A 27,774-nucleotide genomic window follows, 5' to 3' on the forward strand; every position below is an offset into this window, starting at 1 on the left:
GCTAAGCATTGTCATAAACAATTAGGATGCAAAGACAAAAGCAAATGAGTCCTGCTTTCTACCAATTTACATTCTAAAAAAGAGACAAGTATACATAGAGTCAGAGTAGCTTATATCTTTTTTTAAAGTTAACAGGAAGTCATCAAATTTTATTTAGAGGAAGGCAGTGACATATTCATACATGCATTTTAGGAAAATCACTTTGGTGGCTATGTGGAAAGAGAGAAAAAGTAGGGAAACCAAATAATATGAGGCAATTATAGTACTCTAAGTTAAGAGGTGATGAAAGCTCTGCAGTAGTTGCATGAATTGAAGAAAGTAGGAATTATATATGCGTGATGTTGAAGAGATACAAGTGAAAATATTTGGAAACTGGATACATAATGTGAGAAAGAGTAAGGAATGACAATGAGTTGCCAACCTGAGTGCATTATCTGATATTTTTAATGATTGATTTTGTTTTCATATTTATACTTAATAATTATCATCTTGTCAGTTCATTATTCTAGCTTGACAAAATCTCTAAAGATTCCAATTATGTCATTTGAGTTATTGTTGATCCCATTTCCTATCATTAGAAAATTTAATAAACTTATCATATCTGGGCCTTTAGAGTCACTGATTAAAAACGTGTTGTCAAGGATGAAAATATAAATTAAATCTTCATACTTACTACTCTGTAGGCATTTGAATAGGAGAAACTTTTCTAAATACTTTACTGTGAAGTTTGTGATGTCATATAATAAAGTGTCATAGTATGTGGAAACACATGCCCCAGTGGCTTTTATGCAGGTGCAACTGAATTAAAAGGAATGATTCCCACAGTCTTGAAAAGAAAAAGTTGCCTCTCCTCTCAACAATGGTTTAAAAATTATGTAGAAAAGGATAGTCCTATACCAGTTAGGTGGTAAAGAAAATGGAGTGCTGGATTTGAAGCTAAAATTTGTGCCTATGACATTTACTAATTTTATGACCCTGTGCCGGTCCATTCATATTTATTTGACCCAGTTTACTCATCTGTAAAATAAAGCAATATAAAACTGGACACAAGTTAACTCCTCTTAGTCTCAATTTCCTCGGTTATAAAATAAGTCTATCCATAATGCCCCCTTTTTCAGGGTCACTGTGAGGACAAAATGAGATAATATATGAAAACTGCTTTGTAAACCTTAAAGGGCTATATAAGTTTTAATTATTATTAAGCAAACTAGTTGGTGCAGTGAATAAAATTCCAGACCTAAAGTGAGGAAGACCTGGGTTCAAATGCAGCCTCAAATACTTAGTATCTGTGTAACCCTGAGCAAGTCACACAACCTGTCTTTCCCAGTTTCCTCATCTGTAATATGAGGATAATAATAGCACTTAGCTCCCAGGGTTGCTGGAAAAATAAAATGAGATCATGAATATAAAGTGATTAGCACAGCGTCTGCCATACGGTAAGCACTATGTAAATTGTAAATATTAGCTATGATGATGATGATGATGATGATGATGATGATGATGATGATGATGATTCTCTTTACTATTTGGATACTCCAAAAGTTTGCTGACCATTTAAGTATGTATTATCTCACCCTTAGTATGGGCAGGAAGCTCCTCGAGCCTGCCTGAGTCACTATCCTGCTAATAGTCGCTAAAACATTGTAGCTAGGTGTGGTTCCAAAACGGAGGGCCAAAAGTGACCACTAAGGGCCACAGAACATCTAAATATGAAAAAGTCTGTTCTTACTACAAACATTTTATCATATACACTAGACTTCTTTATAGCCTAGGGCACAGCTTATACTTGTCATAGAAAAGTATCAAGGGAAACAATATTTGTAAATCCCTACAGTGAGGAGTAAAAATATGTGTGTGTTTTATATTGTATTAATTTGAATCACTTTAGTGAAAAGTCATTTATTCTGTAAATAATCAGAATATAATTAAAGTGTCATTGAGAGCAAGTCTGTATACATTCAGAATAAATATTAATCACTGAAACTATAAATATAACTTGGAAAGAGTCTATATAAATTCTCCTTTCCCAAAAGCTTTTTATTGAGCCTAGTTTGCTTATGGCGCAGGGTTTGGAACAAACCCACCAGGGAAAAGCTACACCTCTGAATTGAGCCCAACTGCTAAACAGAATCAAAGCCACATTAATGTCCAAATTCCTATAGTACGACTAATAAGACTGTTCAATCCAGTGAGATGATTAAATCCAAATACAGTTTTAAAGTATACTTCTCTATTTAAACAACTATATGGTGAAATTCAGGTTCTGTCTTCATTTTAGTTTGAAGCCATGATATAGTGTCACCTGAGAAATTTATCTTTTTTTAAGTGGCCATCCTTTCAGAGTCATCTAAGCACCATTTCCTGATAACAGAACAATAACCAAAACACCTTGGTTTGGAAGAAAAAGCTACAAGTTGAATGGAACAAGTTTCTCTGTCCCCAATCCTGTTAAAATGTTTTCTTCCCAAGAAAATCTGATATTTGCAGTCATCCAATAGCATCAGTTCATGAGGAGTCTCATAGTTGGGAATGTATTTACAGGAAAACTAAATTAATCAACAGGGTGCTCTCTTTTTATCACCACCATTTAAAGTTGCCAAATGTGGCCTAAGTAGAGAAATAAGTTATTCTAAGACATCATCACAGGACTAATATACTTAAGAGTTTCTTGTGTCATGTGCAGAGGGTAAAGGGGAAGAAGGATCCCACATCTATGAAAAAGGAGTAACTCTTTAAAAAAAGTATTTGTCAATTAAAATTCCCAGGTACTGCCCATCCTCATTCCTCACCCAGCCCAAGTGAAGGCATCATTTAACAAAAAGATATATATTTATATAATAAAACTATATCTTGCTTCTTTCTATTTATCAGTTCTTTCTCTGGAGATGGATATATACATCATTCTTCAAACAACATTTCTGTTGTACATAATGTTCTTTTAGTTCATTTCATTCTTTATAACTTTGTGGGTTTTCCCATGCTTTTCTAAGATCAAGCTGTTCATCATTTCTTGCAGTACAGTAGTATTCCATCACAATCATATGCCACAACTTATTTAGCCACTCCCCAATTGATGGCCTCCCCCTCAATTTCCCAGTTTTTCACCATCAAAAAACACTTATTTTGCCTGTGTCTTGATTTTGAGGATCCTTTTTAAGAAGAGTTAGCCTGGGTAAAGAACTATGTTGAAGGGTGCAGGGCATGCAGTTATATTTTAGAAAATTGTAGATACTGTTTTTGACCAGTTAACATCAAGATTAGACTCCTTTTATTATTAGTAAAATCAATAACATGAAAACCCTTTTTGGAGTTTATCTTTTTTTGTATATAGTGCCATGCATTATAAGAAATCCTTTTTATCAGTACCTATAAAAACCTACTCTGGTGCCTAAAACCACAACTAAAACTGAATAATAGCCATAACTAGACTTGAGTCCTAAGGGATTTGCCTCAAGACATTGCAATCTAGAGGGGGAAATTTTAATGCACATACACTCCTTCAGAGTTAAAAACAGGAAAATCCTAAATCCTGACCACCTGTCAATAGTCAAAGAAATGAATTTCCTCTCTATTCAATCATTTGTCTTCATTATTTCTTGGGTGACTTCACAACCTGAATTACAGAGCTGATTCAATTTTTTTGTTGTGCTCTTTTCCCCAGGCATATTTTGGGGATGTCTTAGGCCCTGAAGATACTGGTTACAGCTTTGCTAAATAGGACAATAAGAGATTCAAAAGGGTCCTCACCTCTACCTCATATCTTCACTTCAAGGTTCACCTCTTGTGTTTCCTAAACAAGGTCCTTCCTGACTCACTTCCCCCCAGGAGTGAGTATTTTACCACTCCCCTATATTACTTTATACATATTTTATATTTCTCCTGGTAGAATGTAACCTCCTCAAGGCAGGGACTAGTTTTTTGTTTTGTTTTGGGTTGGGAGAGAGTTGGTCTCCAACACATAATACAATACTTGTCACAGAGAGAAAACTTAATTTTAATTTTTAAAAATTGATAGAATTGAATTGTACTTGCTATACTCTCCAAGTGAGTAAGAAATGCTTCCCATTGATAAGTTCCTTATCTTTCAAGTTCCCTGACCTTGCTGAAAATTAAGGCTGGCATTAGGGTTATGTGAAATGCATGATGAACAAACAGTTTGACTTTTTATGATTCTTACCTTTCACTTATAGTTATACATAAAGTACAACTATACTATAGTTATTTGCCATTCTCACGTAGCATGCCCATAATGCCCTAAGCTCTTCAACTCAGTTCTCTACCCTAGCTTTCCCTCCTTAAAAAGGACCTTTAGATCATTCTTGACTTCATTGCTTCTCACTTCTTTTTACTATTCACCCAGGATTCTGCCTTTTCAGAAGACAGCTAGAAAACCTAGAAGATCCTGATCTTGGAGGAGCCTCAGAGACTGTCTATTCCTACCCCCTCCTTTTACAGATATGAAAAATTAGTCCAAGGGCAGTTAAGCAATTTGCCCAAGATCACATGAATAAATATCAGAGATAGGATTTGAACTTGCTTCCAGGGCCATACTTTCTTCCCCTGTATCCACACAGAGTTGTCCTGCTTTCTGACACTAGCTCTATTTTCATAGGAATTGTCTGGAAATGAATGGCATAAAGTCTGACTTTAAAATTTAAAACCCTTTAACTGGCCAAAAAGACATATATTAGGAGAGGAAGACAGATTAAGTATTTGATTAATCTAAAGAATCATGTTATATTCTCAATATATATTAACAATGAAAATAAATCTATTTATGACAGTGTTACCTACTTTTTTCATTAATGGTCTATCAATGTGGCACTCTGGTTACTGGAATATTTTGATGAGCAAAACTGTCCAAGATATTACCCATATATTATTAGTTTTCAAAGAATTTGAGTATATAAAAACATAAACAATAACAAAATAGTATCTTCCTTTGATGTGATTTAGAAAGTACTTCATATTCTTTTCCAAGTGATCTTACAGGATTCATAATTACTAATGATAAGTATTCATTGTTAACAAGGTAGACAGTAAAAGAAAGGGAAGTCTCTATTAACTCTATAATATGCAGAAAAACTCATTTCTTCAGATTTTTGATATCAAATTGTGACTACCCTCTCATAAAAGGAGAAATAAGAAAAAAAAATTTCCTACAATTCACTTTATCATTTCATTACAACTAAATCTATATATGTTTACCAACACCTAGTAAGAAAGATGTCTTCTTTTCATATATAGTATTCTTTGGTAAAGAATCAAATAAGTTATTGCTCCACTCTTGATAGTGTACTATTAACAACCAAGATAACAGGCTTTCCTTCTTGGTTCTGCAAGAATTATTAAAAACCTGTATCCAATGGTTTTCAAGGTTAACACACATAATGCAGACCACATAAATTGCAACTTAAATGTAAACAAAATGTCAATAAATAAAAAGCATATGTCTAAGGCATATTTTCTTGACTCTATCCTACTGAAAATGTCCTTATTTCCTGCTCTCAGTTTAATCTGTCACAATCTACAACTGCCTTTGGTTATATTATCTAATGCTTCAGCCACATGTCATTGTCAGTTTATATGCTGAAAACATTAGTTAGAACAATATTCTCTGCAAAACATCTCTCTTAGAAAGGCAATAGTAGTAAAATCTTAAAACACTGAATAATATTTCTTTTAGTCTCCCCCAAGTTAAAAGTCACATTTTGTTTACAAGCAGCTAATGGTTGGATGAAAATCTGCTTATTCAGGAGGGCAGATGATGGGGAAAAAATCAAAATAATAAAATTCAAAGTTTCATGTTTAAATTTCTCCACAAAATTAAAACAAAATAGTTGAAGGGTTGATGATTATTAATGCTTACAAGTTCTAGGTCCTAAGCTAAGGCAGCCCAAAGTTCAGTAGCCAGAAATAAACATCAGGGCATGCCAAGGCCCCACCTGAAGGAATTTAATAGGCAGTGATGCTTGAAATGGGTCAGGAGCAGACAGACCATCCTGCCATGAAGTAATCAGGGACAGTGGTGAGGTTTCTTTTGGAAAGCACTGATATACAACCCATGAAGCAGGAAAGCAGACCCAGAATTGAGTAGCATTGCTACACAAATTGTAACCAACCTCCACAAGACAGACTTCTCCTAGACTGAGAATGAAAAGGATTTAGGGAGACCCAACATTATTCTTTTAGTGACACTCACATCAATATTAGCATAGTGGCTCCCAATGTTCTTTGGAAAGAACTTCCAAAGTACATGAAACGAAGGCTCACTATCACGTCTCAGTATACCTCCATAATAGAGGTAGTAACAGGAATATGTTTCATTGTATTATTTCCCCAAATTAGAATTAGATCAAGTTTATCAAGCACAGAATCTGAGCTCCATGTTTTAGTCTAGTGTATATATACAGCAATGAAGTGGTCTCTGCCCTCAAAGAGTTTATAGTCTAGCTATGGAAATACTATGTATACTTTTAAGGGGTTTCAAAATACATTCAAATATTGGGGGAAGGAAGGGAGCATTATGAAGCAGCTCATGAAGTATATGAAGCTTATACTTAGTTTTGATAGAATTTAAGCATTAAGAAGTAAGTGATTGCAGTCGTGAGGGTTAGAAGATGCTGTCACTCAAAGGCTTAAAAATGGATAAAGAAACATTATATGTGAGGGACAGCTAGTAGGCTAGAGTACATGAACTGAATGTATTGTGGAAACTGTTCAGCCTAAAAGGCTGAACTTGGCATCACTAGATATCAGTTCAAATGTTGCCTCTGCCACTTATCACCTAGGAGATCTTGGGCAACTCTCCTAACCTCTTGGGGCTTTATTTTCTTCATCTATAAAACGACAATGTTTGAATAAATGACCTATGAGTTTCCCTCTATATCTAGAGCTATGATCTTAACTTAAATAAATCTGGAAAGGTAGGCCAGAAATAGATGGTTAAAGGGCTTTAAATACACACACATACACACACATGTATATACATATATACATATATATATATATATGCATGTATGGAATACATTCAATCCTATTACAGTCTTTAGAGGAAGAGTGAGATAATGCCATATCAGTGTTTTAAAAATATCATGTAAGGATAGCTAGGTAGCACAGGAGACAGAGCACCAGGCCTGGAGTTAGGAGGACCTGGATTCAAACGTGACTTTGGACACTTCCTAGCTCTATAACTACCCTGAGAAAGTCATTTAACCATAATTACCTAGCTCTTGCCATTCTTCTGTCTTGGAATTGATACCAGACAGAAGGTAAGGGGAGGAGGAGGAGGTGAAGGGAAGGGAAGGGAAGAGAAGGAAAGGGATGAAGAAAAGAGAGAGACAGAGACAGTTTCTCTATTCAAAACCCCTTTTCTGCAGTTCTAACCAAAGATACTTCAGTTTAGTAGGGAGGACAATAGACAAGGAGTCAGAAGGACTTGGGTTAAGATGTTTACACGACCCTGGAAAAGCCATTAACCTCTCTTTTCCTACATTTTCTCATTTATAATATGTAGTTTATTAGAAGGCTTCTGAATTGCCTTCCAGCTCTAAATTCATGATCTTATGAGCTGTCACTAAAGTGCCAAACTCACAAATGTTTATTCACATACTCTTATACAAACCTTGTAAGTATGCTACATTCCCATGTTCAAAACCAAACCTTTTACTTTTCTCTTCTGTGAGACTTTTGCTCTCCTCTAATATTATCTGTTTCTATTAACAACCCATTGCCATTATCTTGTCAGATTCAAAACCTTGAAGTCATTTTTAATTTCTCATTATACATATAAAACACCTTCCAGATAAAGCCTAGAGCTCTAGAACTCATGTTAGAGTTGGACTCCAAGGACCTGAGCTCTAATTCTTATTTTTTTCTCCTTCTACCTACTACCTATGTGACTACAGACCCATTCACTTGCTTTCTCTTTGCCTCAGTTCCTTATCTATAAGATGAGGCAGTTGGATTAGATGGACTCTGGATTCTATGATCCTATGAGTTAGTTTGTGGGTCCCATTAATTCTGTCTCTGAAACATATTTCTTATTGATCCTCATCTTTTTGCCATGATCCCATCTCAAATCTTTGTTACTTTTGGCAATAACCTCCTCACTGATCTTGGCTCTCTCTCTAATCCATCCTACCCACAACTACCACACTGATCCTCCTAAAGCATATTTTTGATCAAGTTAATGCCTTATTTAGAAACTTTCAATGATTTCCTATTGCCTTTAGAATAAAGTTAAAGTTCCTGCTTTCTAAGGGTCTCAATGGCCTGGCTCTCCTTTACTTTCCAGGTTCTATCTCCCATTCCCCTATATTCTAGGCAAACAATATTTCTCATCATTCTTAATGCATATCCCATAGTTTCCCAACCTTCTGCTTTCACTGGTACTTCTTACCATTACACAGATATTCCATTATCATCCAGTTGTTATGTCCATCTGATATCCATCAGGACCCATCTAAAATGGCACCTCCTTCCTGACTCTCCCTGACCTGAACCAGATGTGATCTTTTCCCCTATCCAAACTCTACAGCTTTTCTTTTGTGCCTCATAATAATTATTTGAACATATATCTATCATATTTCCTCTGCTGGACTATAAGGTCCAAGAGCAAAGATCCCGTTGTCTCTTCATGGATTCCTTTATAGTCCCTGATCTAGAAAATAGCTTTAGATGAAGTAAATATGCACTAAAATTCATTAAATCAAATTGATTATGACATTATTTTCAATCCTTGTTGTCACAGGGAAAAAGCATGGGACTCTTTTAATCTTATACAGCCATGTGCCCCTACACGTCTGTTGTCAGGATGCCTGGACAGGGAACATTTAGATGGTAGCCAGAAGAGAATGTTAGGGCTGGAATGAGGAAGATTTAAGTTCAAACCAGTCTCAGACTCTTGCTAGTTATGTTACCCTAAACCAGTCATTTAACCTTTGTTTGTCTCAAGTTTCTTTATCTTTAAAGAAGGAATTATAATAGCAACAAGGAATTGTTGTGAGAATCAAATGAAAATATTTATAAAGCACAGCACAGTGTCTAGCATATAGTAGGTGCTAATATATTTGTATATAACATTAATTATTATTATTACTACTGCTGCTGCTTCTGCTACTACTATCTGGGTTCCTTCCTACTTCTGTCATGAGCCATGTGAATTAGTAACTTGAGCTCTATATGCCTTAGTTCCTTCATCCATTAAATTAAGCAGCTGAACCACATGAATCTCTAAGATCCCTTTCCCATTCAAATTCTTTAATGTCATAATTACATGAAGCAGTGTTGTAGAGCATAGAGTCAGAGGGCTGAGGTTGAGATTCCAGTATTCTTGCTTTCTACCCATGCGTTTTCAGGCAAGTCATCTAACATCCCTAGACTTCAGTTTGCTCCTTGATAACAGTTCTTGTTTCAGTCATTTTCAACTCTTTGTGACTGTATTTAGAGTTTTCTTGGTAAAGACAATGGAGTTATTTGCCATTTCCTTCTCCTGTTCATTTTACAATTGAAGAAACTGAGGCAAATAGTATCTGTGTGAGACCAGATTTGAACTCAGAAAGATGAGTCTTCCTGAGTCCAGACCTAGCATTCTATCCACTGTACCACCTTCCTTTGGAACATGAGGAGGTTGGATCAGAATCTACTCTACCATCCCTAGATTTATGACCCTACCACCAATGATACATGTCTCCAGTTTAACAGAACAGATATTATTACAAATTTGGCCATTAAATGAACTCTTGATTTTTTTTTAAAAAATGACATCTATTTTTTCACTGACCAAAAATTATACTGCCATGGGGAAATAAAAACTTCACAATGGATAGCAATGAAAATTTAAAAGAGAGATTAATAAAGCCACCAGTCCTCTTGTTATGCAGGGAATTCATGTGTACCAGCAGATCAAATGGTGTTTGTAATTCCTACCTGGTAAAAGCTGTACCTGGCAGCTCATTTTTTTTCTTTACAATATATTCCTTTTCTTCTCTGTTGCTCAAGCCCCCAGATCATAAAATTTTCCTCCATCCTTGGTGATACTCTAGCTCCTCCCTCACATAATTTCTCTTTGCTAATGCTTCTGTTTATTTCTAGTGATAAACACATCTATTTTCATTCTTTCCCATTACTAGGCGTTAATTAATAATCTATGGTAGCTTGAAATTCATTAAATTCAAGACTTCAAATTAAATAACCTGAATTAGCTCCTACTTTTGAGTTTGACAAATTATAACATAACCAGTGTCATTTTTCAGTTTCAGAATTGTCCTTTTTATTTCTTTGTTTCCAAACAATCACTCCTTTGTCAACTCATTTGTCTCTCCTACTTTCCCGTCCAATATTTTCCTCTGATTTCCATCTTTCTGTACACAATATTGTCTTTTCCTCTTCTACTTAGTTTACCTTTTATCTTTCCCCATCTCCTTGCTATCTTAGTAAATTCAGCAATAGTTTGGATACAATATTGTATTTTTTGGGTTTTTTTTAACAATTCGTCTCTAAAGGATGCCACATGTGTATCCAGGAAGGAATTCTGCTTAGTCTGAGGATGGAGTGCACAAGGCAGAGACCTTTCTGAAGCAGGAGGGCGAAAACAGCTAACTGTGGATAGGCTTGGCAGCTGCACTAGTCAGCTCCTGGAAAATGTTCCAGACCCCTGCTTGTGAAACAATGCTGTTGGTCTTCCAAGTCTCTTCCTCTTCCCCTATATGACAGCCATGGAACCTGCTATTTACAAAACCTGGCTACAAATCACAGAATCCAAGAATTTTAAAATTGGAGGAGACCCTAGAGATTATGAAATCCAACACTTTCTTTTGGAAGATAAAGAAAGTCAGATCCAGAGAAGTCAAATGATTGCCTATGGTTAGTTACAGATCTAATCTGTGACAGAGCTGAGATTATAACCCAGGTCTCCTGATTTTCAAATCAATGAACTTTATTAGAAAAGTAAGACAACAAACTAGTTTTCAATAAAAATCATACAAAAGGAGAAATTACTTTTTAAAACAAAAATGAGCTTAAAAAACGAACTTAAAAAGAAGCAACTTTTTCTTTAAAAAAAGAAAAGATAAAACTGGTTACACAGAAAATCTACAAGACATTTTCTAATACCAGTTACCTTAAGATCATTTTCTAACATGTTGTTCACATACCTTAGTACTCTAAAAATGGAGTAGGAAAAAAGGCAAATGTGTGTTCTAGCTAACAATTAACAGAACCTCATCCTGAGTTTAAAGGGAGAGAGGAAAAATCAAACATATTTGAGGCCCTTTATATTCTCATTGCATAATAGTTTTTTAGGGTAACATCTTATGCACTTAAAGTGAATATTCCATCATGGTGACCTATGACTTATGTCTGTAAGTAATTGTAAGCAGCTGATTCTAATATTACAGTGTTTAATGTGAATGGAGGTTAAGGCTGGGTTTGTGCACAATCAGGTTAAGATTGGATGCAACAGCAGAAAATCCATACATATGTTGGAAAATTCTGAAAAATGCCCATAGTCCCAACTTGATTAGGCTTCACATTTTTGCATGGTTTGTCAAAGCAGTTCAGTGAAATCAGATCAAGATGGAGAATGGGATAAAGTGATTTTCCTTTCTGTTTTTCCATTAATCACCATGACCCAGAGAAGCAAAGACCCTCTTTCCCTTCTCTCCTAAGGGAAGAAGGGACACTTCTTTAGGAATTATGCTGATGATACAAATCAGTTGCTGCATAAGTTCCAAAATATATCTTTATTTTTTCTTTAATATTTTAGCATCTGTGTGAAGCTTTGTATTGTTAATCCCGACTGTAATTTGGAATTGTTAAAGGAAATTAATTTGTGCCTAATTTGCAAAATACCACTTCATTTTTAGTTGATATTTTTTATTGGCCTAGCTTGGTATTTGTGTTATCTTCAAGAAACTATGGTAATATAATCATTTTTTAAATGAGAATAGAAAAACTTTGAAGAAATTGAAAGCCAAAGCATGAATAAAAGGTCTTGGTTCTAAAAAATCCAGGCAAAAACCTTCAACTTGGTTAACTTATTTACTTTTTTTAAAAATGCTAATACTATCCTGCTCAGGACTCTCATTTTGACTGCATTTAAACTGTTAACAGAATAGCATCAAGCTATTTTTCAATTAACATAGCATACTGCTAAATACTGGTTTAGACAAACATCTAAAGTTTTCAATGAATGTTGCAGCCCAATAACCTAGCTGTCATCTAACAACATTTTCACTTCTATCAGACTGTATTAAGATGAACTCTGTAACAAAACAGCCACACTTTCTTTGAAAATAAGCATATTTGCTTTAAAAGCCTTTTTGGCGAATGATTCTTGTTATTAATTTGGACCACAAAGGGGCACAGAGTTGCTGAGAGAGGAAGAGGGATGTTATATAAACAATATACCACAAAGCAGGCCTTTATTCTCAATACCTGGATACTTCCCATTTGTTTTCAGGCACAAGGCAGCAGGTTAAATATCTTCAGCTATGCAAGAGGTAGATTATTAGTTTCGTAAGAAAATATTTTTATATTCTGAATGAAAGCTACCTAATTTATTTGAACAACACCATCCTTGTGAGAATAAGAAACAGACGAATAAAATTTGTTTCCAATGACCAAACAAGGAACCCTAATTGAATAGCAAAACCACCAAATACAGGAGAGTTTCAAGATCTAAAAGGACCTGTGATACAGGGAGGGGGCACAACAGTTTTGCCCTCCTCTCTGTATCACATACCTTACAACCTATGATGGCATCTCCTTTTAAAATAAAAAATAGAGTTCTTCATGGATTGTAGATATTTTACATAAGACAGAGTAGAATAGATTTTTAAAAAAAGAAATTTATGTTCATATCTTGTGCTATGGCCATGAGTTTAAAAATCCATGAATCACAAAAACACCAAAAACAAAACCTTTTTAAATTCAATGCTACAAATAGACCAGACTAACATTCTTCCTCCTTCCCCTTTCTCCCCCTTCCCAATATTGAGCCAGGCATATTAATGACACATCTAGTAGCAGGGACCATTGGTTATTCCAGAAATACTACTGATTTTAATTTCAGATTTTTGGCTTCCTTCTTACTAAAAAAGCTGGGTTTTTAAAAAGTTTTTATTTGACCCCATAGTAATTTATATAACTATTAATCAATACATGGAGACATACACTCAAGAAATAGACTAATTTAAAAAATGTAAAAAAATAGCATATTATTGGCAAATTCACACACATACACACACACACACACACACACACACACACACACACACACACACAAAGCTTTATGAGTATTCATCTGATGATAGGGACTATTTAGAGATTACATAAACCTCATTAATTTAATGGCTCAACTGTTAGTCATATCCTCATGAATAACAGCCACCAAACCCAAATTTAATTAGAATCCTTTTTCTTGGAAACCGTAAGACTTTTTATAAACTTTACCTTGTACTTTATTCCTCTCAAGCACATTAACACTATATTACATGAATACAGTTCTTTTCTGAAAGGTGAATTCTCCACAGATCAAAAATAAGTTTTCTTTTTATTTTAAAGAAGATAGTTATAAAACTTTTCATAAATTTCTTACTTACCAACCACTTGAGATAGATTTTACAAGTATTATTAGTTACAGTTTATAGATGAACTAACAGGCTCAGAGAAACTAAGTGAGTTACACATTGTCACACAGGCAATAAATGTCTAAGGTAGGATGTGAAACCAAGTTCTCTTGACTCTGTTTTCAACACTCAATCTACTCTCCCACACTTACTCTAATATAATGACTACAAAGAACTAAATGACTAAATTGTAGTTAGAAAATATCTTTCGTAAGCTTTTTTACACTGGGGCAAACAAAATTAGATGAAAAAAAGCTTCATAGAACATAACAAAAACATTCTTACCTCCTGGACAATGCCTCATAGCCATTTTACACCTTCTAGATTCAGCAATGGTTGGACATGGTATTGTGTCTTTTGCTGGCTTCTTAACAATTTGTCGTGTTCTTGTTTCTAGACCCCATTTAAATCCACATGTTCGGTTGTTTCTGCTACAAGTTCCCCACTCACTCCAGGGACCCACTTCACATCCTTCTGTTGAGACAAAGACATAATGGAATGATTAAGCACAGACTGATTCTATACTATCTACTTTATATAAAGATACTTAATTTTCTTCCTTTCTTTCTTCCCCTCTGTCTCTTCCCTACCCCCATAAAGTTGTTAAATATCTATGAAACTATATTTCTGTAGCAGTTGTTATTCAGAGGGTGACATCTAATACCTCTAGGGTCTTATGATTTATTTCATCAGTAGATTTCCTCTCACCAATCTTAAATCTCAACCTCAGGCTCCTCATTTTAAATGAGCAGATTGGGCTTGATGGCCCCTAGAATTCTTTCTAATTCTAACATGATGATTCTACTAACTCTTGTACAAATCATGAACAATCCTAACTGCAGTGGCAAAATCTATCATTCCATAGCCAAACTGATGAGCAAGCTTTCTGAGTATAAGTAAGGTGACCCATAAAAGATGCTATCCCCTTGCTGGACCCACACTCAAAGCATTTCCATTTCAACAGAATGTTTTATAGCTTATACTCCACTGATGTAACCTTAAAGAAACAAGTACTGTGATGCATATACTAAGTAGAAATATGTCTATATTTCCTTTTAGATCTTTTGTCTGAGGAAAAAAGTACTTCAATTTATTTGAATATTATATTAAGTCAGTTTCGGCAGTAAATAATTTTCTGATCTTTAAAAGATAATTCTAAGAAATACAAATCTAGAATGGACAGAATTCCTACAATGTCATTTTTTATGTCAAGACAGAAATCAAATTAGGATAATACAATCTGAAAAGGTCCAATATTCATAAATCTATCTTTATTTTGACTTTGAAATAGTTTTGGAGTTTGGTATAAGGAATTTTGCTTGCATTTTCTGTTTGTATTTGATAGTTTCAGTAGCATTCTTTAAAACTATGGTATTCTTATTTCCTCAGAATAATAAAGCCCGGGGAATTAAAGAGTCAGTAACTTAGAAAAGTGGAAAATTCAGGACTAAGAATTCTGAATTATTCATCTGAAAACCAATCTAGAAACACTGAAAATTTAGTGAAATGTAGAAAAATCAATTGTCCTAGCCCAAAATACCATAAAAAAATCCATCCCACACAAGATAAGACAAGCTAGTATGATATAGGCATATGTATATATGCATATAATCTATGTATATGTGTATATATCCCTGGGTACACATACTATCTGGCAATTTTAAGAAAATTCTTGCCCCCAAGTGGTGAGACTTTCAATCTTTCCTTACATAGTCTCTCCACAGTATCACTGGAGCAAGGCTTCTCAGCTTTCATTTGAAGAGGCTGAGAGGCTTTTATAGTGCATATCATTCAATTCAATAAACATTTGTTAAGCACTGACTATGTGTACCAACTTGTAAAAGGGAATTCTTGGTTCTTTTTGAGTTAAGTGGTTTGCTAGTTACTACACCTACTTCAAGCTTGTATTTAAGTTAGTGTTAACCAAAGTATTAGCTCCAACTAGGCAAAGAGAATAAAGGATTCCCTTTAACAAGTGTGAACTCAAAGAGAACCAAGAATTCCCTTTTACAATGTGTATCATAACAAATACACATTGCAATTAAAAAATTTCAATCAAGAGAAAAAATTTGCTTTATTTTTGACTGAATTTAAATTCTTAAATCAAAACCTAGCTTCTGGTTGGTCTTTAAATTTTAATTAAAGCATATAATAATTCTGAATGTCTAAGTGAAATTTCTGAGTATTCGCATAACTCTTATTATTGAAAATACATCAGAGATTAATATGACAAACTCATTATCCCAAACATTAGAATTTATTGAAGAAAGAGGAAGATAGTGTTATTATAAAGTTATTATAAATCTTTCTTCATCCACCCAGGAAAGATGTATTAAGCACTGTTACAGGCCCTGGGGAAATAAAGGCATAAAGGAAAACAATCTTTGCTCTCCAGAAGCCTACATTCCACTGGAAGGCTTGATGCATGGTACTTTATGCAGATACAACCAACCACAGCTTATGCATTTAATACAAAAGCAAGGCTTTCATGCAGTTGAATGTATATTGGTAAAATAACAAAACCTTGGAAATGTACGTTCCTAATGGAAAAACTAAAGTTATAATTATTTGAAAATTTAGAAGGAAAACAAAAGTAAAAAGGTGTTTCTCTGGGAACAGTTACTATTGTTTTATTAAGCTAAAAAGAAATCAGTATATTGATTTGGTAAAAAATTTTTGCTGGCACATGTTTCATTTCAATAAGCAAACATGCCAACCCCAGATAGTGACAAGCAGAACAATAATGTTTGAAAATATTCATTTCAATAATTTAGCAAATCAACACATGACTCATCAATTTTAGTTTTATTAACAATGTATTTCTGGTAGACAATAGAAAATCAATCCAAGAAATTTTGCAAAGATACAAGTTTTAAAAGAGGCTACAGTTTTAGAGAAAATTAAAGACCACTCACCCACGCATTCCATGGTTTCATCTAATGGTGCAAAACCATCAGGACATTCATGAAAGCAGCGACCTCTATGCAAGTAGAAGCCTGCTTTGCACTTTGTACAAAAGTCTTTGCTAAAGCAAGAGTCACAGTTTTCTATTCTGCATCCTAAATGTTTTTTTGAAGAGAAAGAGAAATTCAGAGTAAGAAACACTTCATTTACAAATATTTCTCCCCCAAATCCTTATCTCCACAGAAATGTTAATGGCCAGAGTTGTTATTCTTCCTTTTCACATCTACTGATATGATCCCTTTTAAATCATTCTCACCCACAACTTATCACTACCACCAACACAAAAACAAAAACAGAAAAAGAATGGTTAGCTGATTTCTGAACTGACTATGGCCATGTAGGAATATTCAATACTTTGTGGTTAGCCTTTAAATCACATTATTTTTTTAAATAGAAATTGGATGGATTCCATGATTAAAAATAAAAGGACAGGGGCAGTTAAGTAGTACAGTGGGTAGAGAGGCAGTCCTGGAGTTGGGAGGACTTAGGTTCAAATCTGGTATCAGATATTTCCTAGATATATGACATTGGGCAAGTCACTTAACTCCAATTGTCTAGGCCTTGCCACTCTTCTCTTTTAGAATTGATAGGGACAGAAAATAAGGACTTAAAAATAAAATAAAAACCTTAAACAAGACCATAACATAGCTACACATGGGAATATAAGTGGTATAGCTGCTGGCTATTCATTAAGAGAACAAAATTGTCTATTCAAAAAATTGATGCAGTTTCCCCAGTCTTCAGAGATTCCTCAGAAAACCAATGCAGAAATACAAAAAGAAGAATCTTTTTGAAGATTTTCTGTTGATTTGATAATTAGGTGACCAACCTAATTCCAATTAGACCTTATAATTTTTACTGATTGCTTGTATCACTGGTCAAAACAAACCAGTTTTGCAGTAATTTTATGGAGAATTTTTTTTCCTAAATTATATTTGGCAGAAGGCAAAGAATGAAGGCATGAAGGTTTAGGATAAGGCTCAAAGCAGAGCATAACAGACTAATTTTTCTATGGACCATTATATTATTGTTTAAACATTGATTCTTTAAAAAAAAAACACCTTACTTTCTGTAACAACTCTAAAACAGAAGGGCAAGGGCTAGGCAAACAGGCTTAAGTGACTTTCCAAGGGCCACACAGCTAGGAAGTACCTGAGGTCAAATTTGAACTCAGTCCTTTTGACTCCAGACCTGGCACTATGCCATCTTGCTGCCCTTTTATATATTGATTTTCTTCAGTATTCCTATGCTTCCTTTAATAACCATCTCAATTCCAATAATAAAAGAATTAGAATGCAAAGGACATAGTAAGAAAGACAAAATAAAACATGAAATGGTGCAGATTTAAAAAATTTTATGGATAAAACAGTAAATGAAATACTGAAAAACCAATATATAGAATTATGTTGAAAAATAAACTGAAAATGCAAAATAGAATATCTAGTTAATATAAAACACAGCTGATTCTTCATACCACCTAAGTATCAAAGGAATTTACCTCTATTTCTTGATATAGGTATGACTTTGGACAAATTTCTTAATTGCCTGAGGCTTCAGTTACCTCATTCCTAAAATCAAATGATGCATCTCTTAATACAGAATCAATGGATGTAATATGCCAAATGACATACATTTTTGGATGTGGCCAATGTTGGAATTTATTTTTCTTGACTGCATATTTGTTTGGTCTCTCTCAATGAGAGAAAAGAGAGGATGGGGAAAGAAAAATTTATTAACTGGAAAAAATTAAGAATCAAATCAAATGAGGGTTGGACTAGAGGACCTATGGTATTATCTTTCAATTTGTATTATATGATGTTGTGATCCTATAATTCTTAGTAGTTCTGTAAGTAACCCCAAAGTAAACCCCATGAATGAAATAAGCACTGGGAAAACATGTACAAATGCTACTAATCATCTGGCGAAAATTCAAAAGCACAGAAAAAGATCCTCAATGCACAGAAAAATATAAGGCTTATTTATTTGAAATCATAAATCAATAACATTCATTTTTATAATTCATATACAGTCCATTAAAATTTTAATTATGGTAACATCACTTATCATATTGGCATTAAAAAAGTTGGATATCTGTTGAAATTCAAGCAGTTCCATTGTTAAAGAAATGAGAATATGTACAAAACATTTAACAGAATATAAAAAGGAAGAAACCACCCAAATCTATTAAGTTAAAAATAATTAGCAGGCTTGATACCTTATAAAACCAACTGAAAAGTTTGACTCCTATTTAAAATGCTCCTGTGCAATAATATAATATTCTTGGCCACATGAAATTATGGCAATAAAAATTTAGAATTATTTTTATGAAAAATTGGCTTGGTAATTATTGGTACTCATATTTTTCATTTCTTTTTTATTTTTGCCCTATCATCTCAAATTAATTTATAGAATATGAACCTTTTCAAATATTGTAATCTTTAGAAATCCTGGAAATCCTATAAATTCTTATTGTTCCATTTTTACTGGGTCCTCATTCAGGCAAAACAATAATTTCACTTGTCCCTAATTGATTCTTTATTTCTTACTATCCAAAGAAATTTTCTTTTCTCTCATCAAAACTCCCACTTTAGCTGAGGATCTCTGAGGATTTCTTGAGAAAACTGAACTCTTTAGCTTTCAGCTTACTTTTCTTCCCCTTCTCTTCAGTCTAAGACCTTTGGACATCATTCCTCACTCTCTCCTCAATTCCTCTAGTCTCCTTGTCAATATGTCCTTAATCACACTGTAGAAAAAGTAATTTATTATGTCATTTGGTGATATGGTTATATGTTTAAATCCAATAATATGTAATTAAAGTCATCTGCACCCAGAATTCTGACCCCAGTAACTTTCTAGAAATGTTGGAGATGGCCACAAGGCATTTGAGTTCCTTCATATATTGGATCCACCCAAAGCATTCTTGTTTTGAGTAACATTACCCAGGATTTGTGATAGCTCAATTCAAGTTTACATTTTTGCTTTGTCAAAATTTTAGTTAACTGATAATGATCTTAATCTACTTTGCTTTCAAATTGCCATCTTGAAAAATTTTAACTGTGTAAATGTGGTTCATGTTCAGGCTCCCTTTTCTAAATCCTATATAATATAAAACCTTACAGAGCCTGGATGAAATGAGGAGGATGAGGGGGGTCACACATCTTTTCTGGCTCACTCTCTTCTATTGATCAATTTCTTTCTAAAACTATTTTAGATCTTGGGGTTTGTCTTTGTGAACAACACTATACTCTACAGTCTTTTCCTATAGACTGTTTATTCTCACATTCCCCATCCAAACTTTAACCTCTCTCTATCAACTGGCTCCTTCCCTACTGCATTCCAATATGTCCACCCACATCTTCCTTACAGGAAAGAAAGAGAGGGAAGGAAGGAAGGAAGGAAGGAAGGAAGGAAGGAAGGAAGGAAGGAAGGAAGGAAGGAAGGGACCTCCAGTAATCTCAATCATGTCCTTGAGCTACCTTCCTTTGCACTCAGGTATTATGGTATATCCAAAAAGGAAATAAACTTAGAGTCAAAAAGAAAGGTTTGAATCTAACCTTAGACACTTAGTAGAGATAAAAGACAGGTTAAGTAATTTACTCATCACTACATCAGTTTTCTTCTCTGAAAACATAGGAACTATACCATACTTGTTAGCTCTGAAGCCATTATCCTTTGACCTCTCTGCTCTAGAGTTCTTTCTGATTCTTCCTATTTGCCTGTTCCTACTTAATTTCCTTTGCTGGACCATCATTTATTTCATATACAAATACTGTTACCCATATGGTGTCCTGGAACATCTTCTCTTTGTATACTGTCTGGGTGACTTCATCAGTTTCCATGGGCTTAATTATCATCTCTCTGTATGACTCACAAATCCAGCCATCAACTCTCCCTCTGAGATTTAAATTCACATACCAACTGCTTGTGGGCATTTCAAACTAGATATCAGAGATCTCTCAAATTAGCCATGTTAAACATGCAACTATCCTCTGATATCTATCCTCTGATAACCACTCTCTTTCAAACCTTCTATTTCTATACAAAGCATCATCATTCTTCCAATCCTCCACATTCATAACCTCAGTCTTATCTTTGACTTCACACTTTCTTTCACCCTGTATATGCAAGCAGTTGCCAAATCTTGCTTTTATGCCCTCCAAAACATGCCTTATACATGACTCCTTCCTTGTATTTATAGTCAACACTCTGGTTCAGATAGTCATCACTCCTCACCTAGTATCTGGCAATAGCTTCCTAATTGGTCCCCCTCCCCCAAGGCTCTCCCTTTCTCCAGTCTCTAACACAGCTGACAAAGGAATTTTCCCCAAGGACAGATATGACTATAGCACTATACTCTACTCAAACTTTCAGTGACTCCCTATTGTCAAATAGCTTCCTTTATTGAACATCCAAAGCCCTTCCCAACATAGTTTTAACCTATCTTTCAAGGCTCATTTCACATCTTTCTTCATCCAACACTGTGATTCCAGCCACAGTGCTCTCCTCTCCCTTCCTCATAGAAGGGACTCCACCTTTTATCTTGCATCTCTATGTCTGTGCATTGGTCACTCATTGTGTCTAAATGAATTCCCCACCCCTCTCCTCCACCCAAGAGGATTTTTCTTTTCCTTCAAGATGCAGATTAAAAACCACCTTGCACATGAAGCCATTTCTCATGTTCACTCCTTTAATTGCTTGTGTCTTTCCTCCCATGCAACCTTGTTATTGTTTTTATGCTTATTCTCTATATGCTCTGATATGTACTTGTTACTCCTTAAGAGCAATAATCATTCCTCTGTCACAATATCCCCAATGCCTAGCACAGAGCAAGTGAATAATAAATTTTTGATGTCTTGACAACAATTCTAAAGATAAACTTTTTTATGGGTCCTGTGTTTTCAATGGGCATAGGCAACTTCTATGAAGAAAATCCCTTCTACCAGTGAAAATACCCATGTATTCTACAAAGTACAATCAGTCTTTCCTGATAATAAACTTTGCTGATTAGATAGCTTAATCATTTACATCCAAATGTTGAGTCAAGTCCATGAAGTCATTCCTCATTAGGATGCTTTCTATCTCTTTTAGTTCTTTCCCATCAATCAGGGAAGGGAAAGGTACACTTTGTCATTTATACACAAGCCTATTATTATTATCTAAACTTCAGATTTGGTTACTCATCATCCAACACTTTACTGAACTTTCTGAATCATCTTCTAAGATGCTCATACATGAGACTGCCTGGTGGTAATATTATTTTTCAATATCAGAAATCATACAACAGTCAATTTGATGGGTTAAATGTATTAAGAGATTTTGCTCTTCCTAATCAACAACCCCTCCAAAGAGTTTATTCATCTTTGATTGTTAACAGAAAAAGGGATGTGCCCTTTAACACATTTTTTGTGGTCTGTTGTTAATACTGTTAAATTTTGGTTCAGTCCAGCAAAATATCTGGCAATTTAATAACTATTTCAAACTTCCAAAATTATATTCTCAGCTTTTAAATCAAGCAATAATGATTTATTAACTGACTACTATGGTACAGTTGTGGTGATTAACAATAAAAATGAAAACATCTCCAACTTCAAAGAGCTTATGTGTTCCACGGAGGAAACAATATATACACAGATAAGTAAATAAAAGTTATATACAAAATAAAATGATGGTGGAAGAGGTGACTAAAAGTCAGAATAAGCTTGCTGAAAGAGGTCAAATAAGTTGAACCTTGAATGGAGGTAAGGAGTTCCCCTAAAAAAGAAAAAGGCAAAGGAAATGGTGTGAAAAGACTCAAAGAATAAGGTAATGCCATCTTTGTGGCTAAAATATAGGGCAAACAACTAGCATACTAGATTGAATTCAGGATTGGTAGTTAGGAAAACTTGGGTTCAAATCCTGCATCAAATACTTACTAGATTTGTGATTCTAGGTAAGCCATTAAACTTCTCTGAGACTCAGTTTCCACAGCTATAAAATAAGAAGGTTGGACTTGATAACCTCTAAGATCCCTTCTGACTATAAGTCTATGAGCTTAAGAGGGAAAACAATGTATAATTAGGCTGGAAATAGTGTTAAGATTCCAAATAATTTTAAATATCAAACAGAAAAAGTATGTATTTAACAAAAGGGAGCCACTAAAAGCTCTTGAGATCAGGGGATTGTCATATAGTCAAACATCTGTCATATGTTAAGTATAATCAAGCCTATACTTCTAAATATTAATTGGCAGCTACATAGATGATAGACTGGAAAAGGGAGAGACTATAAAATGAAAACCAATCAAGAGACAAGACAATTACAATAATCCAGATGAGGAAGCTAGAGATCTGACTTAGGGTGATTATTTTGTGAGAGGAGAAACTAAGAGACATGCATGAAGCTGTAGAAGTAAAACCCCAAGAGACTAGGCAGCTGGGGTGCCTCAGATATTCAGTGATTTGAAAAGTGTTGATGTCCTCCACAGAAACAGGATAATCAGATGAGGTGGTTTTAAGGAAGATGAGGTCTATTTTGGACAGAGTGATGACAACATAAGTCAGTTCTGGTAGTCATTAATTTATAACACTTGATAGCCAATGAACTTAGTTAGAATAACCATGTTATTATCTAAGGTTCTCAGAGTAGTTGATATGAAAAAAGATAAACAGATTTCTACCCATTGTTCTCTTTCTAGTATTTTCTACTTGGCTGAATTTGGGGCTCAGTTCTTTTTGATAAACCCAGGTACAGAGGAAGCTAATTTCCTACTATGTGACATGAACTGTGTTATGTACTTTACAAATATCTCATTTGATCCTCACAATAAACCTGAGAGGTGGATGCTATTATCCCAACATTACAGTTAAGGAAACGGAGATAGATAGAGTTTAAATGACTGGCCCAAGATTATGCAACTAATTAGTGTCTGAGGCTAGATTTGATTGAGGTCTTCCTGACTTTGGAAATCAGTGTAATGTACAATTCCTCCTAACTTAACTTTCCTTCCTAGCTTTCACCTACCTCCTCTCTTTTCTCTCAATTTCACATTCTTTCCTCCTTTACCTGGTCATCTGCCCCTGTTTTATAAAAACTTGACTCAAAGTTCACAAGGACTTTCTCCTTGACAAACCTAATGGCCTTAACTTGGGCTATATTATCCTACACTTTTCTCCTTTATGAAACCCTTATTAGCCAAAAATCAAAGGTCCTGGGGTTGGAAGATTGAAATCTGTTTCTCATTTCTACTACTCACTCTGTGACCTGGGCCTCAGTACCCTCATTCATGTTTTCAGAATAATACTACCAAAATAATTATCTTCACTTAATTTTTAAAAATCAATAATTACAGGGAGCAATATATAATTTTTTCAATAAACAATAGTAATGGGTGGTTGGTTTAATAGACAAAGAGGACCAACCTTCCAATTTAGAATTTCTGAATTCGTCTTTTTTTTGATACATACAGTAAACTGATGCCCCAAAACATTTTATTTAATGCCTATTATATGCCAAAAAAGGCAGGGAAAAGCAAGCTTTTCCTCCTAGAGAATGTTGACTTTGGAGTCTGGAAAACTTATGTCCTGCCTTTTACACGTATTGGCTATAAAATTCACTTAATTTCCCAAACAATCCTTCTAAAATGAAATTGTTCACTGGGATCACCCTATACTGATACAATTCACAGGTCTGTACATGTGTGCATGTGTCACAGAGGGATGGAGAGGGAGGGAGACAGACAGACAGAGACAAAGACAGAGCAAGAACAAGGCATTGTGCTAGCCTCTGGGGGAAGCATCCCTTACCTGAAAATCATTTAAATATATGTTTTCCCAAACAACTCCCCAAGATCATTGGTTACAAACAACAGCCAATTTAAAAAACGGAATTTCCACACTGGTAGTTCCCCACAAAGCTAAAATCACAGATCCAGGTCAAATAGAAAAAGTTTAAATATACTGTAATTCAGACTGAGATCTATAATTATTCAAAAGAATTTGGTCCATTCCCAATGGAAAAAAACACAAAGCAAAACAAAGAATTCTCATTTGCTAGACCAGTGATTCCCAAAGTGGGCACCATCACACCCTGGTGGGTGCTTCAGCAATCCAGGGGGGCGGGGCAGTGATGGGCACAGGTGCATTTATCTTTCCTATTAATTGCTATTAAAATTTTTTAAAAAATTAATTTCCAGGGGGCTAAGTAATATTTTTTCTGGAAAGGGGGCAGTAGGCCAAAAAAGTTTGGGAACCATTGTGCTAGACTATAGGTTATATAGTTCAATGGATAATCCATAAAACTTGAAAATCAGTTCATCTATCTTAATCAAATACTGTGGATAGGAAACAAAATTAATCCATAATTAAAAGGAGGAGGTCAATGGACTGGATTGCCTTCAGGAAATTGTGTATAGTACTTCTAATATCTCCAAGATAACTCCGGGGGCAAGGGACAGGGGGGAGGAGGGAGGACCCGACTTATTAACACTAAGAATTGTTCAGTGATTTTATATGGATGTTAATTAAAGAATAGCCTAATTTTCCAAGAGCTAAAAGTCATGAATAACCCAAAATGCAAAGGAGAAATACGCATGATGAATGTTAATAGAAAATATGTTACATGTGAGAAAAAGTGGCAAGAGAAATATCTGATCAGAAAGACATGAGCCTCTAATGAAACAAGAATGGAAGATGTGTAATGATAAGGATATGTAGCCCCTGATAACCATGCAATGGCAGTTGACCTAGAGGAAGGTCCCTAGTACATTAAAATGACTTTTACAGTGAACTGATTGTAGAACACAGGCAAGAGTTGGGAAGAATAGGAACACATGAATAAAATGTGACCTGAAGGAAGATTTTGATCTTAATTAATGGAGGGAGGATCTACATTAATGAGAAGTATTCTAGAAATATACATATCCATGCTAATTAAGATTATGATTAGAAAAGGAAGATTAAAAATATACATGAAATTTTCCAAATGGTCTACTTGGGATTGAAATTAGTTGACAAACCAATACATAGCAAGCCTACATTCTACTTCATCTTAGCATCCTATCTTATAGGGAATATTAGAGGACATCTGTTCTAATATCTGTATTAAAAAGAGCAGGAATCTGTGATGGAGAGGTTAATTGATTTGATCAAGATCATACAGATAGCTAGAATTTTAATCTAGGTCCTTTGACTCCAAATATAGTGTTCTCTTACACTGTCCACATTGACTCCCTTCCGAAGATATGCTCTGAATGCAAAGTCCCCACAGGTGGTAGGTGAATCAGACTATAGCTGAAATGACTAGAACAGTCTTTCACCATTTAGTCATTTGGTCTTTAAGCAAAGGCCAAAGGATTGTCACTACTCAGCTCAGAAAACCTGAAAATATTAACAAGATAACTCAGTAAAGTCTTTTTTTTTTTAATCCGAGGTCATCTTTTAAAGGTAACTTTAAACCTAGTCACATTTTCAAGAACTCTCATACTGAAATCATGTAAATGTGCCATTTTAAAATACAAAGAGTTTTTGTTTTATTTTCAGACTTTTAACAATAACTTTAAACACTGTTGTTTATAATTCCTCCTCAAAAGCTCACAATGATTTATAAATAATCTAAGAAGTTTAAAAAAAAACCACCAAAATTCTGCATTTCTAACTACTCCCACATCAGTAGAAGCTAAATCTGGAAGCAAATGTCATCTAAAAACTAGGCCAGGAAACTCATCCTGGCTGTTATGGCAGCCCAACTTTAGGAGAATAGCAAGGGGAAAAGAGCCAGATCAACTGAATGACCTTCCAGGGCCATCTTGGGCCCAGAGCAAATTATTTCTTATTTTTAGCCGAGGACAGAAGGAAGCCTGCATTCTAAGTCTGGAGATAACCCTATTCAGGAGGAAGATGTAGGTCATCTCACAGGACATGAGTTTTAAGGCAAGACAGTCTTAACTAGCTAGGGAGTGGTAAGGAAAATGGCATGAATTTCCTAAAGTTGAGTACAAATAAAAGTACATTTAGGGAGCGTAATAGGGAATAAAACAGAAAATAAGCAGAGATCTAAGTATATGATAGAAGATGTTTAATAAAAAAAAACTCTTCACCTTATATTTAATGAACTTAGGTCAAGTATAACAGATGATTGAATTGATGATAACAGGTAAGTCAAATGAGAGGCAAAAGGACATATGTATAAAGCAGAAAAGTATTCTCATAAGAAACCTATAACATAGCGTGAATCTCTTGAGTATTTCCTGATTTCCTGGAACATTTGGACTTCCAGGCAAGAGATTTGAGTCACACTTTTAACTTTCTCACTAATAATTTAGGCATCTGATAATGGATTTAGAGCTGGGTAAAATCTCAGTAATCATTCAGTCCAACTCCTTCATTCTATAGATGAGAAAATTGAGGTCCAGAGAGGTCTTACATGCCCATGGTCACAGAAAACATCAGATACAGATTTTGAACTCAGATCTTCTACTCCAAACCCAGTGTCCTCTCATCTACACTACAAGGGACAAGTCAATATCTCTGGGTTCTCTGAAGCTCCCGATATTGTTCTACAGATCAAATCAAATATCTAAAAAAGAAATAAAAGGAAAGTATACCAGATAGCCTTGTCTATGCTAAAAGATATTACCTAAAAAGCTGACTACTTAATTTGAAGCTAAGCCCAAAGTATCTATATATCCTAAATGACAAATAGATCCTATAAAACTAATCAAGGGTAGAAAAAACATAATAATCCTGCCCCACTCAAGGAATCATTTGCCATTTCACAAAACTCTTCAGTAGATAACACACATCTTTGTATTTCAGATATTATTTCATCTCTCCAGAGTTCATTCTTGAACTCCCTTTGCCCTTGAAAAAAAGGAAATTAGAATTGGACTACCCAAATTTCTTAAGCCCCTTACCCCTTTTCTTGCAATAGTTAGCAAGTCTGCCATAGACTCAGATTTGAAAAGTCTTTCTTAGTAGCTTTTCTGTGATGTTTAAATATTTACATCTTGCCCACTCACAAAATAATCTGGAGACATTAAGAATAGCAGAGAGAGAAAGAGAGAGAAAACATTGGCTTTATTATGTATCACAGATTCAAGCAACACATACTCAAAAGCTTTTTAATAAGCAATGAAGTTAGCTATCCCTTTATTTGTTATAATTTAGTTCCAGAGCCTGAAAAATAAACTTGTCATGCTTGATTC

The 27,774-nt window shown here is 34.7% G+C and overlaps 1 protein-coding gene across 2 annotated transcripts in view; it reads right to left on the reverse strand.

Moving 5' to 3' along the window:
- The window catches only part of RSPO2 (R-spondin 2), a 239,854-nt gene that overhangs the window by 86,052 nt on the left and 126,028 nt on the right, over nucleotides 1-27,774 (reverse strand). The window contains exons 2-3 of one of the 2 annotated variants that reach the window (XM_044658256.1): nucleotides 16,547-16,690; nucleotides 13,917-14,102 (exon numbers count right to left, since the gene is read on the reverse strand). In XM_044658256.1, coding sequence (XP_044514191.1) covers nucleotides 13,917-14,102; nucleotides 16,547-16,690 — 330 coding nt within the window. Of the gene's footprint in view, nucleotides 1-13,916; nucleotides 14,106-16,546; nucleotides 16,691-27,774 lie in introns of both variants that reach the window. The other variant, XM_044658255.1, reaches the window with a different exon arrangement.

Source organism: Gracilinanus agilis, chromosome 1, assembly GCF_016433145.1.
Source record: "Gracilinanus agilis isolate LMUSP501 chromosome 1, AgileGrace, whole genome shotgun sequence".
Classification (NCBI taxonomy): domain Eukaryota; kingdom Metazoa; phylum Chordata; class Mammalia; order Didelphimorphia; family Didelphidae; genus Gracilinanus; species Gracilinanus agilis.